Source organism: Dipodomys merriami, unplaced genomic scaffold (assembly GCF_024711535.1).
Source record: "Dipodomys merriami isolate MVZ:Mamm:240054 unplaced genomic scaffold, mDipMer1.0.p SCAF_12, whole genome shotgun sequence".
In the NCBI taxonomy this organism is placed as follows: domain Eukaryota; kingdom Metazoa; phylum Chordata; class Mammalia; order Rodentia; family Heteromyidae; genus Dipodomys; species Dipodomys merriami.
In genome coordinates, this window is record NW_027202493.1 from 33,253,668 (window position 1) to 33,276,437 (window position 22,770).

At 39.0% G+C, this 22,770-nt stretch overlaps 1 protein-coding gene across 1 annotated transcript in view; it reads right to left on the minus strand.

The window, feature by feature from the left end:
• Nucleotides 1–22,770, minus strand: part of Anxa10 (annexin A10) — a 70,364-nt gene that overhangs the window by 19,397 nt on the left and 28,197 nt on the right. The window contains exons 2-3 of the mRNA XM_070015916.1: nucleotides 18,474–18,555; nucleotides 10,834–10,928 (exon numbers count right to left, since the gene is read on the minus strand). Of these exons, the coding sequence (XP_069872017.1) occupies nucleotides 10,834–10,928; nucleotides 18,474–18,555 (177 nt within the window). The remainder of the gene's footprint in view (nucleotides 1–10,833; nucleotides 10,929–18,473; nucleotides 18,556–22,770) is intronic.

Sequence of the window (22,770 nt, forward strand, 5' to 3'; positions counted from 1 at the left end):
GGAATACAGAAATTATAATTATGTTATTTCCCTGATGGAAGGCTGCAGTACTGAGAATAGCATGATATTATGAGACATGCAGAAAGGGATAATACTTTCAATTGGGAATATAAATATTGAATAATATGTTTAAATTACTAAACCTCACACATTCAAAAAGAAGCATTCAAAGAAGTACTTTACTTAGTGTTTTGGATTGCCACTTGCAGTTATATAAAATAACTTACCAGGTGGAACTTTTGGGACGTGACTTTCCTAAACTCACTGTTACTTTTTAAAATTTTTCTTATCTTCCCAAGACTTGCTCTCCAAGCAGACTGCCTGAATCCTTGTTTGGCCCCGATTTAAGGTAAGGAACACTCGCTTTTCAGATTGAACTATTCACGTTCCTCATGAAATTATCTATTACCCATGTTGCAACTCTTCTGTCCACTTTGCTTAAGTGGGCAATAAAATGTCTAGTCTCCTCAATATTTTGCTTTTCTGAGTATGTACACAATCATTGAGGGTTCAGGTGGTGAGGACATTCAGGATTCAAATTTTGGCAGCTTTAATATGTTATGTTTCTCTAAAAACCAAAATAGTATCATTATAACCAGACCAAAAATGATCAGGCACCTAAACTTCCATTAAAAATTGAATCTTTAAATAAACTAAAATATGTGTGAAATGTGGCTGTCTGAAACAATATTCACTTACCACCACAAATTGGTGAGAAGCAGAAATAACACAAATTCTACCAGTGGACATCATTGCTTAAATGGAAAGAATAGGAAGAGGAATATAAATTAAAAGAATATGAATGTCCTCTCCAACTGACCCCTCAAGGATTGTGGTTTAAATGCTTGGTTCCTGGAGTCACTAACAGAGGTTGCTTGGGCCTTTAAAAGGTGGAGCCTAATGAGAATTCCTTAACTCATTGGACTTATAGCTTGAGAGGAAGTCAGACCTACATTCTTTACTTCCTTTCCCTTTGTTTCTTAATCTGGAGGGGAGCATTTTGATTCTGTATCACTCCCACCAGGATGCACTGCTTCATTGGCCCCCCAAAATAAACAACGCCATTAGATCAGACACTGTGATCACCAAAACTGTGGGACCAAATAAGACTTTTCTCTGTATAAGTTGATTCCTTAGGTTATTATGTTATAGTGAGAAAAAGTTGACTAACACAAAAAATAATTTAAACTCTCTCCCTTTAAACATGAGGGAAAAAATACAACAAATGTTTCTTTAAAAGCTTATGTCAGGGAGATGCCTGTGGTTCACACCTGTAATCCTAGCTACTCAAGAGGGAGGCTGAGATCTGAGGATCACAGTTCAAGGCCCAGACAGGAAAGCCTGCAAAACTCTTATCTTCACTAAATTACCCAAAAAGCCCGAAGTGAAGTGGCTCAAGTGGTAAAGCCATAGTCTTGACCGAAAAGAAACTCAGGGATAGTGCCCAGACTCTTAGTTCAAGTTCTAAGACTGGAGCACATATGCACGCATGCACACACACACACACACACACACACACACACACACACACACAAACACACACACACACACACGTATACATCATCTCAGAAGAAAGAGGAAAATGTACGTAAAATACTAGGGGGGGGGGGAGACAAAAACTAGAAGATAGGCACACTAGTTGTCTTTGGAAGAGATAGAAACTGGCTTTGAGAATTATTAGGTTTGGGTTTTAGTGCTTAACATAGGGTGTTGGTTAAAGGACAGAAGAATATTTATTGGGTAGTCTAGCATATGGAGTTAAATCTAAAATTTCACTAATGAGGTTAAGACCTTTAGAGGATTGTCATTTTGATATATTATTACTCTCCATATAAGTGAAAACTAGGGAAAAATTATTCAGCTCCAGAAAATGGGCAGAAATGTTGCACCTTATTGCCTGGATTTTGAGTAGAATACTTTCCATGATAATTCTAAACAGTAGAACTGTGTTCACCTTGGGCTGAAAGTTCAAATTTATTCTATTCATATGAACTGAGACTACCTACCATGAAGAGAAATCATCATAAAAGTTAATTCTAAGCTGCTGATTCTTCTGGGACACCAAGAACAATAAATGCAAAACCAGCCTTCAGAAATTCTCTGCTTTTCCAGAATAACAAAATTATTCTCTCTGAAAAGCACACCTCCTTTTATAAGATTTTTCACACAAGTATCATTAAATGCACTGAGAAATAACTTCCCAGAGTGAGGGTGGACTCAGCCAAGAACAGTTAATTTCCATGAATTTAACACACTCAATAGCAATCTGAAAGAACAGCATGGGGAAAAAATTAATGGAATTGAAAAGAAATCAAGGAAAATTCTAGAAATTCAAAACTTCTACAATAAAATGTAATTTGCATTTTAAGTAATTCCGAACCGTTGAAAATGGACTTGACAACTTGTAAAAATATCTTTAAAACATAAAAACATTCACTAGAAATAGACACGAAATAAACAAATTAGTGCATGTCTGTCCTACATTGACTTCTGCTAGAAATCCTGTTACATGAAGTTTGTTCTTGCCATTTAGTCTGTTCATGCTGCCGTGTCCATTTTAACTGGTGACTCATTAAAAAACAATTTCTCCAAGACTGAATGAAAGCCAAGTGATAAAGGATGTGTTTCCCATAGATTTGGGAAGAAAAACATGCTTGATCAAAAGAGAAATATACAACGGTATAGTGATCAGCTTGCCGTGCTATCTATAGACCTAAGACATTGCAAGTGTGTTTGAGTGATATATGCACAGTTTCATACTGAAAATAAGTGTGCCTTGCTTACTGATGCATTGTCCTTCTCTTTAAAAACAGTTTTTTAAATTGTTATTATTAAACATACAGAGGGTTAGAGTTACATAAGTCAGGTAAAGAGTACACTTTTTTTTCATTGTCCCTCTCTTACTCTAGTGCTCCAACAATTTCCTCTAAATTCCTCTGTTTTTAAAGAAAAAAATTTAACCAGCAACAACTATGGGCAACGAAGATTTTGGTCTTCCTGTCTCCATTTTGGACAATCACAGTATCTGAGCAGGCTGGGGAACTCTGAGATGAGAAACAGTCAAGTTTTTGTGTGTTCGTTGGATACAGGTGCCCCAATTCAATCTGGACCCAGTGGTAGAAACAGATCCAAGTTCCAATGATGGGTTTAAACAAAGTCTGACATGGAGAAATGAAGCCGAAAGACCTTGTAATTGGTGATTTTTGGGTTGACTGAATTGTCACTTCCACTGTTGGATATACTTGTTTTTTTTTGCTTCTTTGGCGAATGCTTGTAAGTATCAGAGGCAAGGCTCTTTTTGTTGCGTGTTTTTGTAACTGCATTTTTTGGCTTTTCTTTTTTGGAACTGGGGATTGAACCCAGGATGTTGCATTTGCTAGGCAAGTGCTTTGCCACTGAGCTACATCCCAGCCCAAGGCCAGGCTCTTGATATTCAAATGTGATCTTACAATTTTGATATTTCACACCTGTGTCTGGGACCACACAGTCATGACCTAAACCCACAGAAATCATTAATTTTGGTCACCACAAAGTGCACGTAATTAGCACACTAGTAGAAGATGAAAGTCCCATCTACAAAGTCTTGTGACATCCCCGTTTTGGGATGGTTCAGCTAGGACCCTCTGGTTTGCAAGGTGGGAAGATCATCTTGTTTTCCTTATTAAATGAAAATGGCTCATTGAAGAATGTTTTGGACTGGATCCACCGCATTACTGCTTTTTGTGAAAATAGCAGCTATTCCTTTATGAAAGCTTAAACTCCTACTATGCTTCTGAAAATAAGCTGCTGAGTCAGTGGGTAACTCAGTCGGTGGTCCTAAATAAAGGCCATTGGCTGATGATCCAGGTAAGTCCAAGCAAGATGGTGTCCATTGGGCTGCTGTGTCTGTTCATTTCATCAGCAGAGATGTGGAATCAACTGGGACAATGGCTGTTCTACTGAGAGAAATCTCGTCTATTCTCATAGCTTTGTCCTAGGTTTCTCTTGATAATCATTTTACTCACTTCGGATAGACCTTTCTCTTTTGTTTAACATTTGGAATAGCACAAATCATATAGGCTGGGTTTAGACTGTGGGGTGATTGTGATTGTTGTTAATAACCTGGAGTCATTTTGGTAGATGTTTATCCTAAGGGTTTACTCTCTGATGAGGCTAAGAAAGTAGCTCCTGCTCAAGCCTGAATTGTACCAGTATACCATTGCTCCTTGAATTCATTTGGCTGATGGGGCTCTAGGAACTGATGCTGGCAGCATTGATGTAAATGTAGTCAGTTGGCTATCCTCCATGGGTAAAGTCCTGTTGACAGGTGCTTAATTAAATGCTGCTTGAGACACTCTAATGAATTTGTCAGTCTTTGTCAGAATAATAAGGGTCTAGTATTTGGCGAAATCACAAGACAATCTGTCAGTAGTCAATGTAGCATAGAAGTAAGGCAATGCAAGTAAGCATTACACAGCACAAGGAACCGAGAGCCTTTTCTATTGTGATATGTGCCTAAGAAGTCCCCAAGACAGACAGAGTCTCTTATCAATTGGTAAAGGCTTGGCATGTACTGTGTTCATAATAATTCATTCAGGGTTTCTTAACTCATCATTGCTCTTCTGCAATGCAATGTGTGGGTATTACCTGACCATCTTCTCACTGATCTGTGGGATATGAGATTCAGAAAGCTACTGGAGAAGTGCTACCCTGTATCTGACCATGACCACAAATGGTAAACTGTCTTGCTTTGTCTCTGACCCAGAAGTCTCATGTCTTCTATCAGACCATCTGGCTGATAAACTTGATATCATGAATGTGTGTAAGTTAAAGTCTCATAGCATTCGCAGTTCTTGACACAAAATTTAAACTAAAACTAATGGAAGGGCAACAAATTGGGCAGTTTTTAGAAAAAAAAGTACAAATGGCCAATGAATAGATGGAAAAATATTGAGCATACTTACCTATCAGGGTAATGTCAATCACAAATTCATCAGAATTCCACCTTATCTCCAGTCAAAATAACCATCATCAAGAAAACAAAAATCTACAAATACTGGTGAGGGCCCAGGGGGAAATGGAATCTTTATACATGTTGGTGGAAATGTACATGAAGTGTAGCCACCATGAAAATCCATATAGAGGTTCCACAAGAGCTAAACAAGGACTCTCCTAAGATCTATAATACTGAGTATGTTCCAGAAGGAATCCAAGCTGGTAGATACTAGAGTTGTCGGTGTGTTCAAGTGTGCTGTGTCCTTTCACAATAGACAAGTTAGAGAATCAGCTTAGATACTCATCAACAGACGAACAAGAAATGTACCTTATATACCCAATAATGTTTAATTCAGCCCTCAAGAAGACCGATGTAGAATCATTTACACCTAAATGAATGGAATAGCTGATCCTTGTGCGTAGTAAAATAAGGCCTCAATAAGAAAATATAACTGTGGCAATTTTTCTCTCATATTCAGAAGTTCTATTAAAAATAAAATCAAAAGAAGGAGCAAAAAAAATCAAAAGAAGGAGCAATATTTGTGACACAAAGAGGATTCAGTGCGAAAGCTATGACAATTTGAGTGTGATTATTAAAATGTCATAAACACATTGTTTTATGTAATATGCAATAGGATTTTTAAAAAAATTAATCTACAATGAAATTCTATCCATGAGGTAGAACAGACCCCAATTATAAAGTTTTATATCATTTATTATTGGCTAGAATTTAAGAGACACAAATTATTATTTATTGCAGATAGAAGCAGCCATTTGTAATTATTGTAATTTATAATTCTATAAATTATAAAATTATTTTAAGTGAGAGAGAATTTTATTTCTCTCACTCCCTCCTAGTTTTTTTAAAATTTATAATTTTATAAATTATAAAATTATTTTAAGTGAGATAGAATTTTATTTCTCTCTCTCCCTTCTAGTTTTTTTTGTGTGTGTCTGTCATGGGGCTTGAACTCTGGGCCTGAGCATTGTCCCTCAGCTCTTCAGCTCAAGGCTAGCTTTCTACCACTTGAGCTACAGCGTCACTTCTGGTTTTCTGGTGGTTTATTGGAGATAAGAGTTTCATGGACTTTCCTGCCCAGGCTGGCTTTAAACCACGATCCTCAGATCTCAGCCTCCTGAGTAGCTACGAATTACAGGCATGAGCCACCGGCGCCCGGATTCTCCCTCTTAGTTTTTTTTTTCTCTACTTTAGCAGACATTATATAAGATATCCTAAAGAGAAATAATCATTCAGGTGATGACAGACTTTCACAGTGGTTTTAGAAATTTTTAAAACTCACTCTACAGGGATATCTTTTTGAAGCTATTATTTTTCTTGTTTATTGAATACACTTTTTTACCAAAAGGTTTACATTTCATGTATGTGAAAGGTAAGATAATTATATTACCTTAGATTTGGTTTAATGTGTATGAAATTGAGCTATGACAAGATATATAAGGTGTACAAATTATATAATGTTAGCTTTTGAGGCTAACACCGTGTCTGCTATCTTTTTCCCAAAATTCAAGCGAGAAATGGATGATTTCTCATCCATTCAATATCTGTTATAGATGGATGTGAGATGGGCAAAGAAATTTTCTTCTAATCCACTTCCTTGGTGTGTTAATCTTAATGAATCTATATTTTTCAGCAATGATATGAAGATGTATATGGAAAGCTAATTCTTCACAGGTGTACTCAGTCTGTGTACTAAATACCAATTGATAATAGTCAGCTCAGGCCACCATAACAGGACACCAGAAACCACAGAAAGTTATTTTCTCACTGTTGTGAACATGGGGTCTGTTTCTCTGATTTGCCTTCTCTCTGTGCACATGTATCCTTGATGTTGTGTTGTTTTTGCATAGGGCTCTTGTCTTGGATGATTAGGCCCCACTATTTTGAGTTCACTTAACAGTAAGTATCTCCATGTACCACTGCACTGGGAGCTTGGGCTTTCACATATACACTTCAGGAGAACATAACTTAGTTAATAATACCAAGCATGTGGTTTTGCTGTGGTGCTAGGGACACTGGTGAGTTGTATTTCAGAGGGAAATGACACATTGTAAATTAGAATTGTAATAGGCAAATATATTATGCAATGTGCCAGAGGTCAATAAGTGATAAGGACCAAAAAAAAAAAAAAAAAAAAGAGCAAGAGAAAGATTATGGAGTGCTAGCATAGGCCTTTGGGTGGGTGACAATTTTAAATAGACTAAGCTCTCTTGAGTATTGGCATTGGGGAGCAGCCAAACCACATAGGATGTGAAGGAATTCACAGTACAGACGTCTACCCTTGTTAAATCTGGGTCAGTGGAGAACAGTGGATATTACTGAGAAGCTATAGAAGATATGGCTTAGAGACAGATGATCTTGATTTAAGTTCTACCTTTAGGCAGATCTGCCTTTGCATTGAGTTGCTTAACCAGAACTCACATTTAGTGATTGACAGAAAGCCGCGTACCTCAGAGGCGATTGCTCCTATTATAGATGAGAAATGAGAGAGCAATTGCTTCACTGTTACAGTTGAACTCCGAGAATCACTGTTCAGGTGTCAGACTTGTCATGTGTGGCTAGTCCTTACCCCATTCCCAAAGGCTTTTCGTTGTTCCTTTGGCTGCATTATTCCATCAATAGACCAGCACTTGCTTTGGTGAGGAAGATCAGTATAACCACATTAATTAAATTGATAAATATGTCACATATCCACTTTCCAAATGAATATCTAGATGAGGTTGCGATTGCTTTTAGTGGTGAGTAAGGCAAAAATTCTTGATGAAATACTGCAGCCTTGCACTAATGTGAAATATCAAAGAAGTATTTCAGGAGCATGCTCTCAACATTATATAAGCAAGTAATCCTGTCAACTCTTCATTATCCATGCTAACAGAAAATGAAAGCAGCGATGATGATCGTATGATTATCTATACATTCTCTCCCACAGAAAGGAAGTATGGCAATTGGAAAATGGAAGAAGTAATTCTCAATATGAGTAGCCACGGAGGTGAAGAAGATGAAGGTCAGGCAAATTAACCTTGTGTCACTCAGAGCCAGCCATGAAGGGAAGTGAGCTTGAAGCAACATTATCGGCATTCATTTTACTGACAGAGTGGATAGTAAGATGAGGGGTCCCTTTAACATTTGCTTTAGAGAAAAAGTAATGGGTAGAATACGATCCCTTTGACACGTGAATTCAATAAACACAGCGCCTCTTGTACCTTAGACCCTGGGCTGACCTCTGTGGGGAGTCAACAATCCAGTCTCCAGCCCCCCCCACCCAAGGGATTACAATGTGCTTTGCAAACCAACACAGCCCAGTATGAAAAGTCCCACACAGAGCACTCTGCAGCATGCTCAAAACAGAGGGTAAGCATGGCATGCTACATAGGCTTCCTAGGGGCAGCCCAAACTTGCTTGCTATGCTATCACAATGTCACTCAATACTCAGTCGTGAAGCCGTTTCTTTGTGTTAAACATACACTCATGCTAAAAGCTCTTGGATGAACCGAATTTATTCTGAGCTTGAACACTTTGAACTCTGGTATAAAACAGATACAAGCAAGGTCATTAGAGGTATCTTGAAGAACTATCCAGGAACCACAGTTCTGTTCCATTGGTTCTGAGGATTGGTGGAAAGAGTGTGGTATACCCAGTGTCAGGGAGGATGATGGGTAGGGATGTGGCAAGTGAGATAATAGGACTGAAACACTAAGGTGAAGGAACCAGGTGTGGGGGAGACTGACAAACGTTTCCCTTTTGGCTGTAGTCTACAGCTGGTGAGCAAGTGGATGGGGGTATGACGGAGAGCAGAGAGGATGCAAACTAGGCTTTATGTGTTCTGGGAAGAAATTTGGGTTCATTCTATGTGCAATAGGCTATTTTTGAGGGATGAATGCGATTCAATATTCAATGATTCAAGTGACAAAGTAGTGTGTGAAAAATTGAGATATGTGTATGTGTGCAAGGATTGGGGCTTAGATTCAGGGCCTCATATGCTTGCTCAGCTTTTCTGCTCACAGCTGTTGGTTGTCTCTACCTCTTGAGCCACGCCCTCTAGTTAAGCTGGAGCTTAACCTCAGCCTCTTGGGCAGCTAGGATGGTAGGCATGAGCCTCCAGTGCAGAGCAGAACATTAAGATTTTTGAGTCATTCTCTGACCTTCATTTGGATAGTTCATTGAAGTGGGCAAAAATTGCGAGTAGCAGAAACCACATTGGGGGTTTCAGTATTAGATTTGGCAGGGAAAACAATGTTAAGATCTGAATCATGACTGAGAATGTGAGAGGAGAAATAATTTACAAGACTTGCTAATGGCTTGAGTGACACGGGGCTTCAGTGGAAGGGCACAAGCAAGCCTTTATGTCTTCCAGCCAAAGCAATTCAGCCAGGCATTTCCAGGATGTATGGGTAATTCAGAGAAAGTGAAGGCATAACAAATCCAGAGACTTTCCATGTGGCGTTCTTTAATGGATTTTAAAAACCTCTTGAGTGTCACTATCTTTTTTTCATAATCATTTTAGTCTGTGTTGGCACAGTTTTGTAGAGCTTGAGAAAGTGAAAGTTAGTCTCAATTAGCTTGATGTATAACAAGGAAAGATCTATGTAAGCTTTTGGAATTTTTTTTATGTTTCTTATAAATTATGCAGATTTATTGCGTCTTTTTTTTTGCCAGTATCAAGGTTTGAACTCAGGACCTTAAGCTGTTCTTGCTTGCTCATCTGATGGTCTTACCACTTGAACCACAATTCCAGCCCAGATGTTAGCTGGTGATTTTGGAGAGGGAATCTTTTGGACTTTTCTGCCCAAGCTAGCTTTGAACTGCAGTTCTCCATATATCAGCCTCCTGAGTACCAAGCATTACCGAAGTGAGCCACCAGCTCAGTTTTCTTCTTTGTAGCCTCAGGAAGTAAGTCTCATGCCTTCCAGGCAAATACTATAGCAATTGAGCCTTGCCTTCGGCAAATTTAAATGATATTAGATGAACAATGATACAATCTTCGCAGATTTTATGTTCTCTTTCCAAAGAGAATTAGTGTTGGCATCATGGCCACAGGAGCTAAGGTAAGTAACAGTTTTATGTGGAGTAAGAGATATAACTGGTCTTTGCTTCAGCTTAATTTAACTCATGTCACTACTTAGGATTAGTGGCTTTGGGGATCATTAATTCATCTTAACGCATAAGAGTATCTTTTATTTTTATGGCGATGGAGCACATTTATACGGACTTCTTCTACAGAGCAAGTGTTATGATAGTGGTCCATTGGTAATGCTTAATTGACAAAATAATTGCTATTTCAGGCCCTTTCAGCTTGAAGAGTTTTTGTTCTGAATCTTTAAAGGCATGACAAAAGCAAAGCGGGGAGGGGGGATCTTTAATGGTACTTGCTTTGAGATTAGAATGTGATTACTTTAAAACACTATGGGTAGGTTTATTGCCTTCAACTATTTTTAAACTGTCATTCTTTTTCTTTTCCTTTCTTTTTCATGTTTACTCTAACTGCTTGTTGAGAAGAAGAGCTGCTAGAGAGTTCACTTTGATTCAGGATCTATAGAGAATATTTGGAAAAGATAGGATTATTTTTTGACCTAGCAATCATTCTTCCTCCCTAGACCTTCCGAAAGCTTGACGTAGGAGCAAGGCTTAGGTGTACAATGGACAGTTGGGAAGAACCGGCAGCTACTGTGATTGTGAAGGGTAACACACACATCTATATTTCATATCATCTTTCGCTCTTTGAATGTGTGTAAGATGAATATGGATGGTTTTTAACAGTGTCGTCTAAAAGTTTGTGATCTGAGAGTCTTGTTAGTTTCCAGCTGTTGACCCAAGACATAGGTTGAGGTAAGAGCTCTTACCCGACCATACATGCTCTGATAGGCTTCTGCAATCATGAATCTTTGTCCATTGCTGCGTTGAGTCAGAATGTCAATCAGCACGTCTTTGTCACATTCTGGAAAGAATCATAGTTGAAGATTACTAAAACTACTTGGACGAGCCAGTTGTGGTGGTGTTTACCTGCAATTGTAGTTACTAGGATGACAGGGACAAGAGGATCATGAGGATGAGGTCCAGCCAGGGCAAAAGTAGGGAGACCCTGTCTTAAAAATAAAATAGACGAAAGGGATGGGCTGTAGTTCAATAGCAGTTGCCTAGCATTTATGAGGCTGTGGGTTCAAATCTCAGTCTTTCTCTCTCTCTCTCTCTCTCTCTCTCTCTCTCTCTCTCTCTCTCTCTCTCTCTCTCTCTTTCTCTCTCTCTCTCTCTCATACACCCACACAATATGAGTGGGAAGAACCCATTATTTAAGCATCAATACCTATATACAAACATTACCCCTGATGTCAATTTTACGCGGAGTGCAATTTAAACTAAAGTTCAAAATCACATAGAAATGCTAAATAAAGCTTAGGTTCCTCTTATCTTTCATTTTAGTACAGTTACTATAGATTACCTTTATTCCAATCTCATTAAAAAAAATAAACATAAGAGAGTAAGATAGATTTTCTTCAGCTACCCCCACAAATAAAAAAGGGAAGGGGGTTTTCTTGACCTCTAAGCTGATAAATATATAAATTAAGACCCCATCTTCTTCCATGTTCTGTTAGACAGAAGTTGCCCACAATTATCATGCATTATAAAACCATGGCTGTTCTTGTCAGACCTGCAGAGGAAAGAGGGTTTAAAGAGGAGGACATTCTGAAAGTACATGGCCACTACTCACGGTGGTGGGGGGGCTGTGAACCCCTCATTCTTTGTAGGTAACACAACCTCTCTCCCTGATAATGTAGGCCCTGTTTCAGGGTGATGCATCTCCTCATATATCATATTATCATATCATAGCATAGCATTATATGATAGCCTTGATACATACATAGGGTAGAGGCCCGCCTGTGTCTCAGGAACTGAAGCTAGACTTAAGCAGTTCTAGAGAACTGTTAAATACTGTTAAAGATCTGTTAATGTGAGTGATAAAGTTTTATTATAAGCACCTCTTTTTGATGTTTATTTTACCTTGAGTTTATTTTACAACTTGAGTCCCTAAGTGACAGCTGTTGGGCCCTCCCTAGGGCCTGGCTGCATGGAGGGGCAGGCCGCTGGGATGTGCTTGTGATGGGGCTAGCGTTCGGCTCTGCCTCTTGGAGTCGCTGCCCCAGCAACTTTCACCATCATGCGCTTTAATATATTGTAGAAAATCCTGACTCCACTTCTACTCAGATGGAGGAAGCTTTTTCCCCTGGTGGCTCAGCAAACAGCAAGGACTGGGCAAACACAGTGGTTTTTTTTGGGTCCGGTCGTGGGGCCTGAACTCTGGGCCTGGGCGCTGTCCCTCAGCTCTTCAGCTCAAGGTTAGCGCTCTACCACTTGAGCCACAGCGCCTCTTCCAGCTTTTTTCTTTTTGCTTATGTGGTGCTGAGGAATCGAACCCAGGGCCTCGAGCATGCAAGGCAAGCACTCTACCACTGAGCCACCTTCCCAGCCCCAAACACAGTGTTTTGTTTGCATAAGCAATGGCCATGTCTGCCAGTATGTGAGACTGTCATGATTGGTCCTCTATTTGCTGGTAGACCTGCCTTTATCGGTGCAGGTACCCCTGTCTCACCCTCCTCTTGGTATACAAGTGGGCTGGTTCAGCTCCCTTTGTAAGTCAGGCAGATGACACCTCTCCTGTTCTACTCTTGGTATGGCCACATGAGGTCCTATAATGGTTTCTCTAGAGTGGTCTTTTCTTGCCCACGTTTGATTTCTATCATGTGTCAAGCAGGTGAGCCAGGAGCATGAAGAAAAGAGGTGATGGTAGAGGCATTAGCAATGAGGGAGGTGGGGCATCAAGGTCACTTTTGTGGACAGTTGTGCCATCCATGCCAATGGCAGTAATAGCAGCATTGGACTAACAGCTTTCACAGTACAGCCAGCAGTGTTAGGAGCAATGCTGGAGCCAAAGAAGGCCAATCAGAGTCTGAGTGCTGGCCGTGGGGTGATCAGAAGGTTGGAGTGGGCATCACTGATCGCTGTGCCTTTGGTAATGGCAGCCACAGGAGCATCGGCAGGGCCAGCAGTCGTGATGTGCGAAGTCAGCCTTGAGGGCTCAGGCAGCACTGGGGAATGACATCAGTGATGGTAGCTGAGGACCCCACCAGGAGCAGTGACAGTACAGGTGACAGTCAAAGGTAGCAGTGGACGCAGAAGATCTACCGCCATGAACTAGGGGGTGGCACAGAACAGCAGTAGCATCAGAGACAGCTGCCAGGATAAAACCGATGGGAAGCCAGAATGAAGAGGTTGTAGGACTGGTTATAGGAAGAGCCCTTGTGGATATCACCCTGGTGATGTAGGGTTGAGGGTCAATGCGTCCAAGGCCTATATAAGAATTGCAACACTAGAGGGCAATATTTGCTCACTGTTAGTCACTGCTCCTGCTTGTTAAGGTTAAAAAAGGTGACTTTAGGGCTTGAAGTAACTGAAGAAGATTATCTTGACCTATCAAACTTCTTTCTTTTTTTGTTTATTTAAGGAAAAATATAAAGGACTTGAACTCAGGGCTTCTCGCTATCACTTGGCTTTTTCAATCTCAGCTGGCAGTCTACCACTTGAGCCACAACTCCACTCTCTTGAGCTTTGCTAGTTAATTGGAAACAAAAATCTCTCAGTTTTTTTTCTCCTTGGGCTGACGTTGAACCTTAATCCTCAGATCTCAACCTCCTGAGTCACCAGGATTACAGGTGTGAGCCAAGAGTTATGATTGTTCATTATCTTTCCACAATTAATTAAGAACAATTTTTCATAGAAGTCAAAATTTTATTAAAATGTTTAAATTAGAATAACTGCAAATGGGAATCAGTCTTGAGAAAGTCTCCATTTTTGTTACTAACATGATATATTAGTCACATTATTTGGGTATTTTTCTTTTCTAAAACAGTAAAGATTTGAAGAGTCATTTGCTAGTGCAAAATATATTTGAGTAAAATTATTGACATTTATATTGTTATTAGTTTCTCAAGTTGTATTATTTGACTGAATAAATTGCACCAATTTTTACATTGTCTTCAGAAAATCAACTGTCATTGTCATTGGAATAATACTTAATAGAAAACAACAGAATTTGTATTCTTCTCAAACTCACAGAAACATTCACCAAGGCAGACAAGATTTTGGGCCATAAAACATATGTAACAATTTTTTAATAGAATGGAAGAAAGACAGCCTCTTCAGTAAATGGTGCTGGCAAAATTGGTTAAACATCTGTAGCAAACTAAAGCTAGATCCTTATCTATCACCCTGAACCAGAATCAACTCCAAATGCATCAAAGACCTACAAGTCAAAGTAGACACCCTGAAAACATGATAGGAAGGAATAGGAGAAACTCTAGGGCTCTTTGTCACAGGCCAAAATTTTCCTAATAAAGACCCAGAAACACAACAAATCAAAGAAAGGATGGACAGATGGGATTGCATGAAACTGCAGAGTTTCTGCATGGCAAAGGACATAGCTAGTAAGATCAATAGAAAGCCCACGGATTGGGAGAAGATCTTCACTAGCTAGACAACAGACAAGGGTCTCATATCTAAAATATACTTAGAACTCAAAAAACTAAATCACCAAACAATAAACCCTCAAAGAAACAACTGCCTGAGAAGTAAGTGGGCTAAAGATGTAAAGAAAAACTTCTCTGAAGAGGAAAGAAGGATGGCCAATAGACACATGAAGAAATGCTCAACCTCTCTAGCCATAAAAGAAATGCAAATCAAAACAACACTGAGATACCACTTCACCCCTGTTAGAATGGCTAGAATCAAGAACTCTAATAACAATAGATGCTGGAGGGGATGTGGACAGAAGGGAACCCTGCTGCATTATTGGTGGGAGTGTAAACTTGTTCAACCACTTTGGAAAGTAGTATGGAGGTTCCTCAAAAGACTCCACATAGTGCTCCCCTATGACCCAGGAATCCCACTTTTGGGCATTTATCCAAATGATCACAAACAAGGCCACACTAAAGCTACCAGCACAACTATGTTTATTGCAGCATTATTTACCATAGCTAAAATATGGAACCAACCCACATGCCCCTCATTAGATGAATGGCTCAAGAAAGTGTTGTGTATATATACAATGGAATTCTATGCCTCCATCAGAAAGAATAACATCGCTTCATTTGTTAGGAAATGGAAAAAATTGGAAAAAATTATACTAAGTGACATAAGCCAGACCCAAAGAAACAAAGGTCCCATAGTTTCCCTTATTTGTAATAACTAGTATAAGTCTAGGACAAGCAGAAAAGGTCAAAAGCTATGTGCATATGACTATATAAGATGATGTAAAGTGAAATGAACCCCAAGATAGGGACACAAGTGGTATTTTCTTTCTTGGTATTGTTTTTAATGTATTTATAATGTTCTATGTGATTTTTTTGTTTCTCTTGTATGTTCTTCCCCCATAGTATAATCCCTGTTTTCACTGTATTTGATGTGGGTACCCTGCATCTTGTATATACATTTTTCTAATTTGGGGAGGGGAAGAGAAATAACAAAATGCTTAAATAAGGATACAGGTTGACCCATTGTAACAATGAGATGTACAAGACACTATGTTGAAAACCAACTCTATAACTTGCAGGGGGGAAGGAGGAGTTGTGGAGGGGGGAAAGGAAGGGATGGTAAGGGAAAACCAAGGAGGAGGAAACAATGCTTGGCAGGAAATGTATTCATTATTTTACTCATGTAACTGTAATCTCTCTGTACAGTATTTTTACAATAAAAACATATATAACATTTTTAAAATTAAAGTATAAGAAGTTATACTAGAAATCAAGAAGAAGCCAGCTAGAAAACTCCAAAATGCTCGTAGATTAAACAACACAACAACAACATATGGTGAACAAAATTTCAGACAAGAAGAAAATTCAGCTCATAGAAAAATTTTCTAACATTGGCTGCACTATAATAAAAGCAGAACTATCTGAAACTAGTTTTCAGCTTCTACTTTGTTAGTATAAAAAGAAGAAAAATTATGCCTAAACTAAACAAAATAAAGAAATAATAATACCTGCTAAAGACAGTAGAGAAATTATTAGCAGTGAAAAAACAGTGTCATCAAAAACTAGCTCTGATTTCTCCCTTTAGATCAAGATGCATTGTATTTATAACTTGTAGAATTGCAACCTCTTTGTACAACATGATAGTAATTTGAAGAACAAACAAAATTATTTCTTTATGAGATCAATAAAAATCTATATTTCTCCACTAATCAGGCTCAGAAAGAGAGAAAGACAGGAAACCCTTGTGCTGACAGACATAAAGGAGGGTCCGTCAAATTTCATGGTCATTGTAAAAATAACAAAAGCATAAGATGAACAATTCTATGCACACACAGGTGGTAATTTTGATGATTTGAATCAATTCTTTCAAAGATGCAATCCAAACTCATACAAGGGAGAACAGATCATCTGAATAGTCTTATATGTATAAAAGAATCAATAATTAAGAACCAACCCAGAAAAACATCCAGACCAGTTGTATTCATTTCAGGGAGAGAGGAGTTCTGCCAAACTTTTCAAGAAGAAATACTGCTTCTCTTTCATCTATCCCGTGTTAGAAAAGCAGAGGGAATATTTCCCAACTCATTCTCTGAGGACATTATTACTCTAGTACCGGAACCAGAGAAAGATGTCAAGAGAAAAGAAAACTACTAACCGATATCTTCCATGAACAAATACAATGTCTATTCAAGATAAAACTGTCAGCCAGACAGAAACAGAAAGAATCTTCGAATTGATAAAGGTGATATTCAAAATCCTACAGCCAACTTCATACTTAAGGATAGAATGATCCAGTACAAGGAAGAATATCTAGTCTAAAAAAGCTCTGAATTTTGTTTTGAAGGTTAATTCTGAGTGTTCTTTGTCAAGATTTAGGACTGTAAGTCAAAAATGGCTCCAGTTGTCTAAGATCTCATGGATATGACCTGACGGTTATGTAAGTTAACAGGCCCAAGATCAATACCGTTCCCCATTTTTCTAGCAAGTAGCTGGAAATTAACAGCGAGTAATTGTTAATGATGGTGAAGTAGAAAGTTGACATTATCATTAGGGAATGTTAATGGATCACTGTTCTTTTCTTACACTGAAGATTAATAAATTTTTATACAAGCTAAGACTAATTTATATTTGCTTGTTGCTTTTTGCTTTCAGATTGTTTTAATCGAGGCACCAAGGGAAAACATTAGTAATTATTTTCCAATTGTATTGTTGAAGGCATCATGACAGAAAGACTGTAAAGCATATGAAGCTGTGATCTTGCTCTGTAGGCTGCAGGAAAACTCCACCATCAAACCCACACTCCTGTAATCATTGAGCTTAGAAGTTTGGACAAGCCAAAGCTATCATCAACAAAGGGAATTTGCTTCTTGACTCTAAATTATCAATGACAGGAAAACTAAAACTGAAGCAAAGAATTTTAGGGGTGTGTGAATAGATTCTTCTGACCTGTAGCTTTAAAGCAAAAATTGTATCCCTGAAGAAAAGTTAGCCTATAACTTCGTCTTCTCTACATTGTTCTGGTGGTAATTAATATCTTAAAAGACATGAAAGGATAGCAAACTCTTGAAGTCAACTTTAAAAATCATAAAGGCCTTATTGTTTTCCTATGGGACGCTGCTAGTGAGTAAAACACACTGCTGTATATTTTATGCACACACACACACACACACACACACACACACACACACACACACACACACTCATACATACACTCCCACATACATACTGTGCAAAGGTGACCTTGTCTTTAAACCGAGAGCTTACTTTTTTATGAACAAAAGCTTCGCATGTTTTATGAAATCATTTCTCTCACATTATTTGTCTTTGTGATTTGAAAATAGATTTTACTAAGGGAGAAGTTACATTTTTACGGTTCTACATTCTATCTTAAAGAGCACATCTTTTAAAAATGAACGCAACACTTTCCCTCTCCTCCTCTTTCTCTATTCCTTTTCTAAACTCCAGCCTCACTTGGTGAACCATGCATTTGTTTAGCCAAACTCCAAGCATCCACTCAGCAGGCAGGCCAGACGGGGGCACTGCCTCTCGATGTGAGCAGAGATGAAGGAAGGAGGAGAGCAAGAGTCTGTGGGGATTGTACAGCCTGCGGCGCCTGGACTGCTCAGAGACAGAGTCAGAGCAAGGCTTACCCTGACAGCTTGTGGAAGGAAGACAATTTGAACCAGAAGTTGACAGGGGTTCTTTGGGGCTGAAATCTGAAATCATGGTGAAGGCAAACATGGAAGGACTTCTTCAAGGCGAATCTGTTCACTGTTCCTGACTTTTTCTATAATGTTTCTTCTTGGTCTACTTTTTTGCTTGCTTTTTTTTTGGTTTGTTTTAGTTTTTGTTTAAACTGTGCTTGCCTTTTATAAAGCATCAAATAATTTATGAATGAAGTATTGTCTAAAAGTAAAGCAAGACAATAGTAATATAAGAGTAGAGATTCCTAGACTTACGAAATCCTTGCAGGGCAGCTCCTATCAGCTGGGCATCCATGACGGGGTTAAAGTTAGGAGCTGGGAAGATGGTTCCTTGAACCTGGTAGGAAATGTCAGAGAGAGAGGGAGAGAGAGAGAGAGAGAGAGAGAGAGAGAGAGAGAGAGAGAGAGAGAGAGAGAGAGAGAGAGAGAGAGAGAGAGAGAGAGAGAGAGAGAGAGAATGATATTAATTCAGAGGTTCAACCTGGTTTCCAGGAACATACATAGGAAAATATAGACTCTGTGCTATTACTATAAGACACACTCAACTCCATTAAACAAATGTCCCAGTTGTGTACTAAACATGGAAAGCAAATTTGCTCGAGTTTAGTTTACCCAATGACCTCTACTCTGTGGATTTCTATTATTCAATAAGAAACAGAGACTCTAGTAGAAAAATGCAAGAATCAAATTTGAAATAGGTGTTCATAATGAAGAGCAAATATTTTCTTGGGGGGGAGCTGGAGATTATTTAATATACACATAAACTAGAACTGCATTAAGAAGATTGGCACTATCTATAGGAATTCAAAATGGCATTTGTCCCCATGGATAGTTTTTGCACATAAGTGGGTCCTAAAATTGTACGAGAGAAAATGGAAGTATTTGGATTTGGATTAGATGATTCATAAAAATCTGGGTGCTACAGATAGGGAGGAGACTCTTCAGCTGCAGTTCATAACAGCAGAGGAAAACATAAAAAATCAGAGTGACATTCCGTATAAGTGCTCTGTCTAGCCAGTAATAAAGTGGCAGACCGTTTAAGGCTGGCTTTGTATCCACAGGGTCTATTGCTTCAGATAAAGCCAGGCAGGACTGGGTGCCATATGATCCCACGCAGCACGTGAGAGCCGTCCCTCAAAATTTATTAAGGAGGCCAGTTCTTCACATTTGCTGTCAGTGTGCCCAGGAACATTGAAAAATAAAAAATGCCTTTCATCGTGAATGAGTCTCCTAGGACTTGTAAGGACCTCGTTCACTGGGCTCTGCTTGCAGCAATCTGAGGTGGAGAGAAAACGTTCCAGCATTTGTTGTCAAAGAGAAAATTAATTAGTCAGTGAGAACAAGACTGGACTATAATTTCTTCTTAAGCGAATAATAGAATATACCAACAGAAACATAGTTATGAAATGATTTTTGAGGATGAAAGCCACAGTTTGAGTTAAAATAAAGAATTAAGTTCCTTTTGGGGGTTTGGATTCACCAGCATTGGTAAACCTGAAGTTGTCTGCGTGAACTAGACCATAACCTATACAGTGATTTGAATGTGACCCTATTTTCATACTTAGACATAGGGCTATGTGAGTGGAATGAATGTACACCTCCCATGTTTATATGGACTGATGCATGCAATTAAGAGAAGAACCTTCCCTGCATCCTCTTCTCTGCATCTCACATTGCTCATTCATTTACAAATAGATGTCTAATTTACTTCTGAGATCTCCAGTTGAGTGTATATTTCCTAGGAGAAAAGTTCCCTGCAGCCTAATCCTAACCGAGAAGGCATTATAAGGACTTTTTGTCTTGTGATATCAGACTTCCTCCTCTGAGGCATTCTGGGTACTACAACCATGCTGTCCCCAATCTGCAAATAAATAAGGGAGGCCCATGGGAGGAGGGGGAGGGCAGGGACTTACTATGTCCACACAGCTATGAAGAAGGAACTTGAATCCCTATGTGTCTAGGGACCAAGCCAGAGCACATCAACCCTTCCCCTCATTTCTTGCAGCAATTCCTTCGAAGTGTGTCAGCTTTATCATGGCCCATCCTCTCTTGGAAGTAATTTGTTTGGCACTGCAATTAAATTGCATGCCTTATAAATTAGAGATAATGCTGTACACAGTACTCTTCCTCCTCAAGCTCGAGGCCTAGGACTTGGCCTGGGCCTGTACTAATTGATGGTTTGAAGTGTATAAAAGACTTCAAGTTTAGCTCAGCAATTAGCAGAAGAGGTAGTTGGATGTCTCTTAACCTGTGCTGCACGGATGTAGTGTTCTTGTCAATTGCAAAGCCCAGTGTGAACCACTCCATCCAGGCATCTGGAGATTATGGAAGTCGGCTGCAGCTGAGTAAGAACTTTCTCTTACAGATCAGAAATTCTGGGACCACTGCTTCAGTGCAGCTGTTAAAGAGGAGAATCTGCTAAATGCAGCAGAGGATAGGCAAGGGCAGGTGCAGACAGCGTTGCTTACTTTGTGATTCTGGGATATAGAAGTCTCTCTCTTTTTTCCCCCCTGAAGTTTTGATTTTCAGAGATAGTTTTATGGGTTGACACTATTGCCATCATTTTTAATATACTAAATCATATTATTTCCAGCCCTATTTCCTCATCTCAAATCTAAGTAAGAATTAAATGCTTAGAACTAAAAAAGCCCAGAAGACCTATGAGCAAGAAGTATACATTTGATGAAAAAAATATATCAAGAGAAATAGTGGATACAAATAAGGCTATTAATATTTAAATAAGAGCATTATAGACATGAAATATCTCCAGCTAGTTGAAATTTTATCATCTTTTCTTCATACAAATACCCTCTGTCAACCAGATAATTTAGAATTATACTATAAAGTATCAAGGAACACAGATAACGGTAATAATAATAAATAAATAATCTTGCTCTTTGGTATTCCTTATTTTTCAAGTAATGAATTTACTTTTTGTGTCTTGAAATTTAAATGAGCTACCATTTACTATTTTCAGTCCTTTGAATACTCCTGTCTTTACATTATAGGAACCTTATTTGTGGTGTAGATATTATTTAAAAAATTAAGAAATAAAAGCAAATTAAGGAACAAAGATCATTTATATTCTCCACAAAGGATGGGTCCATATGGAGCTTCACTCTCTCTGCACAAACTAAAGATTTATGGTTCCTCAATAGGTCCTCCATAAAGTCCTTTCAAGCCCCTTTATAAAGATCTGCTAACCTTGACCCACGTTGCAGAGAACACAGTATTCTTTTTTTTTTTTTTTTAAGTTGGTCATAGGGCTTGAACTCAGGGCCTGGGCGCTGTCCTTGAGCTTTTTTTTTTTTTTTTACTTAAGGCTAGCATTCTACCACTTTGAGCTATAGCACCTCTTTCAGTTTTCTGGTGGTTAATTGGAGATAATAGTCTCACAGACTTTCCCATCTGGACTGGCTTTGAACCCTGATCCTCAGATCTCAGCCTCAAGTAGCTAGGATTACAGGTGTGCACCATCAATGCCTAGCTTATAGTATTCTTGCTAGCTACATCCTGGCTGAAAGCTACATCCTGGAAAACTGTAGAGCACCTAGGCCTAGGCCAACATGTTTTATCTTATAAGGAAGCATCTTCACCTGAAACAAATTCTAGTGCTTTGCTTTGTTTGTTTGCTTGCTGGCAATAAATTTAATTATTTCTCCCTTTCTTAAACTTCTTTTTAAAAGAGAAAATATTAAAATAATTTCTTAAAATGCTCTTCTTCCCCCAAATAGAGAATCAGTGTCCTTACCCATCATCCTCTCCAGAAACATTTCTTTCTTGGTTAAACTACATCATATATTTCAGTTTAAGTACATGTCTGAAAGTCCCCTTTTACATCACAGATGGCTCAGAAGGAGAAATCTTCTCTAGTACAGAATAGATTCCGTCAGGCTTTAGAGGAAGTCCTTTGAGTGGAATAAGAGTGAGATTCCCTATAATTTCGGCAATAACTCCTCTTTCGTTAGTGCCACTTATTAGAGAGGTAGGAAGGCGGAATCCTGCTGCTCTGGACAGGCGGTCACATTACAGTCCCATCCACTGTGGATTGTTCTAAGAGGATTTGTGAGGAGCTGAGAGCTCAGCATCAATCAGAGTGAGCAAGGACCTGTGGAGCTTTACCAGCAGCCTCCCCAGTACGGAGACCTCAGGGCGGGCACCTCTCCCTGAAGACTGCACATCTGGCCAGGGTCAGCATAACCATTTCAGCTGAGAGGGAAGGCTCAGGCTTGTGAAAACCTTTCTGAAAGTTCAGTTGTTATAGTATCTCATGCTAAGGGCCTCTTCATGCCCCTCTGTTCTTCATAACTTTGTAATAGTTCCCAGTCCAGGGAGAAGGCAGAACTATACTTGTGGGTGTCAGTATCTATGCGTAGGGAATGGGGTCTGTAGTTGGTCAAAGGCAGACTGTGATAAGAAAAAGAAAATGAACGACAGGAACATAAAACAGGTCCTTTCTGGATTATAAATAGTAGTAGCAGGAGAGAGGGGTGACCAGAGAAAGAGTAAGGGAGGGTGAAATATGGTTGAAATGCTTAATGAAAAGGAAGCA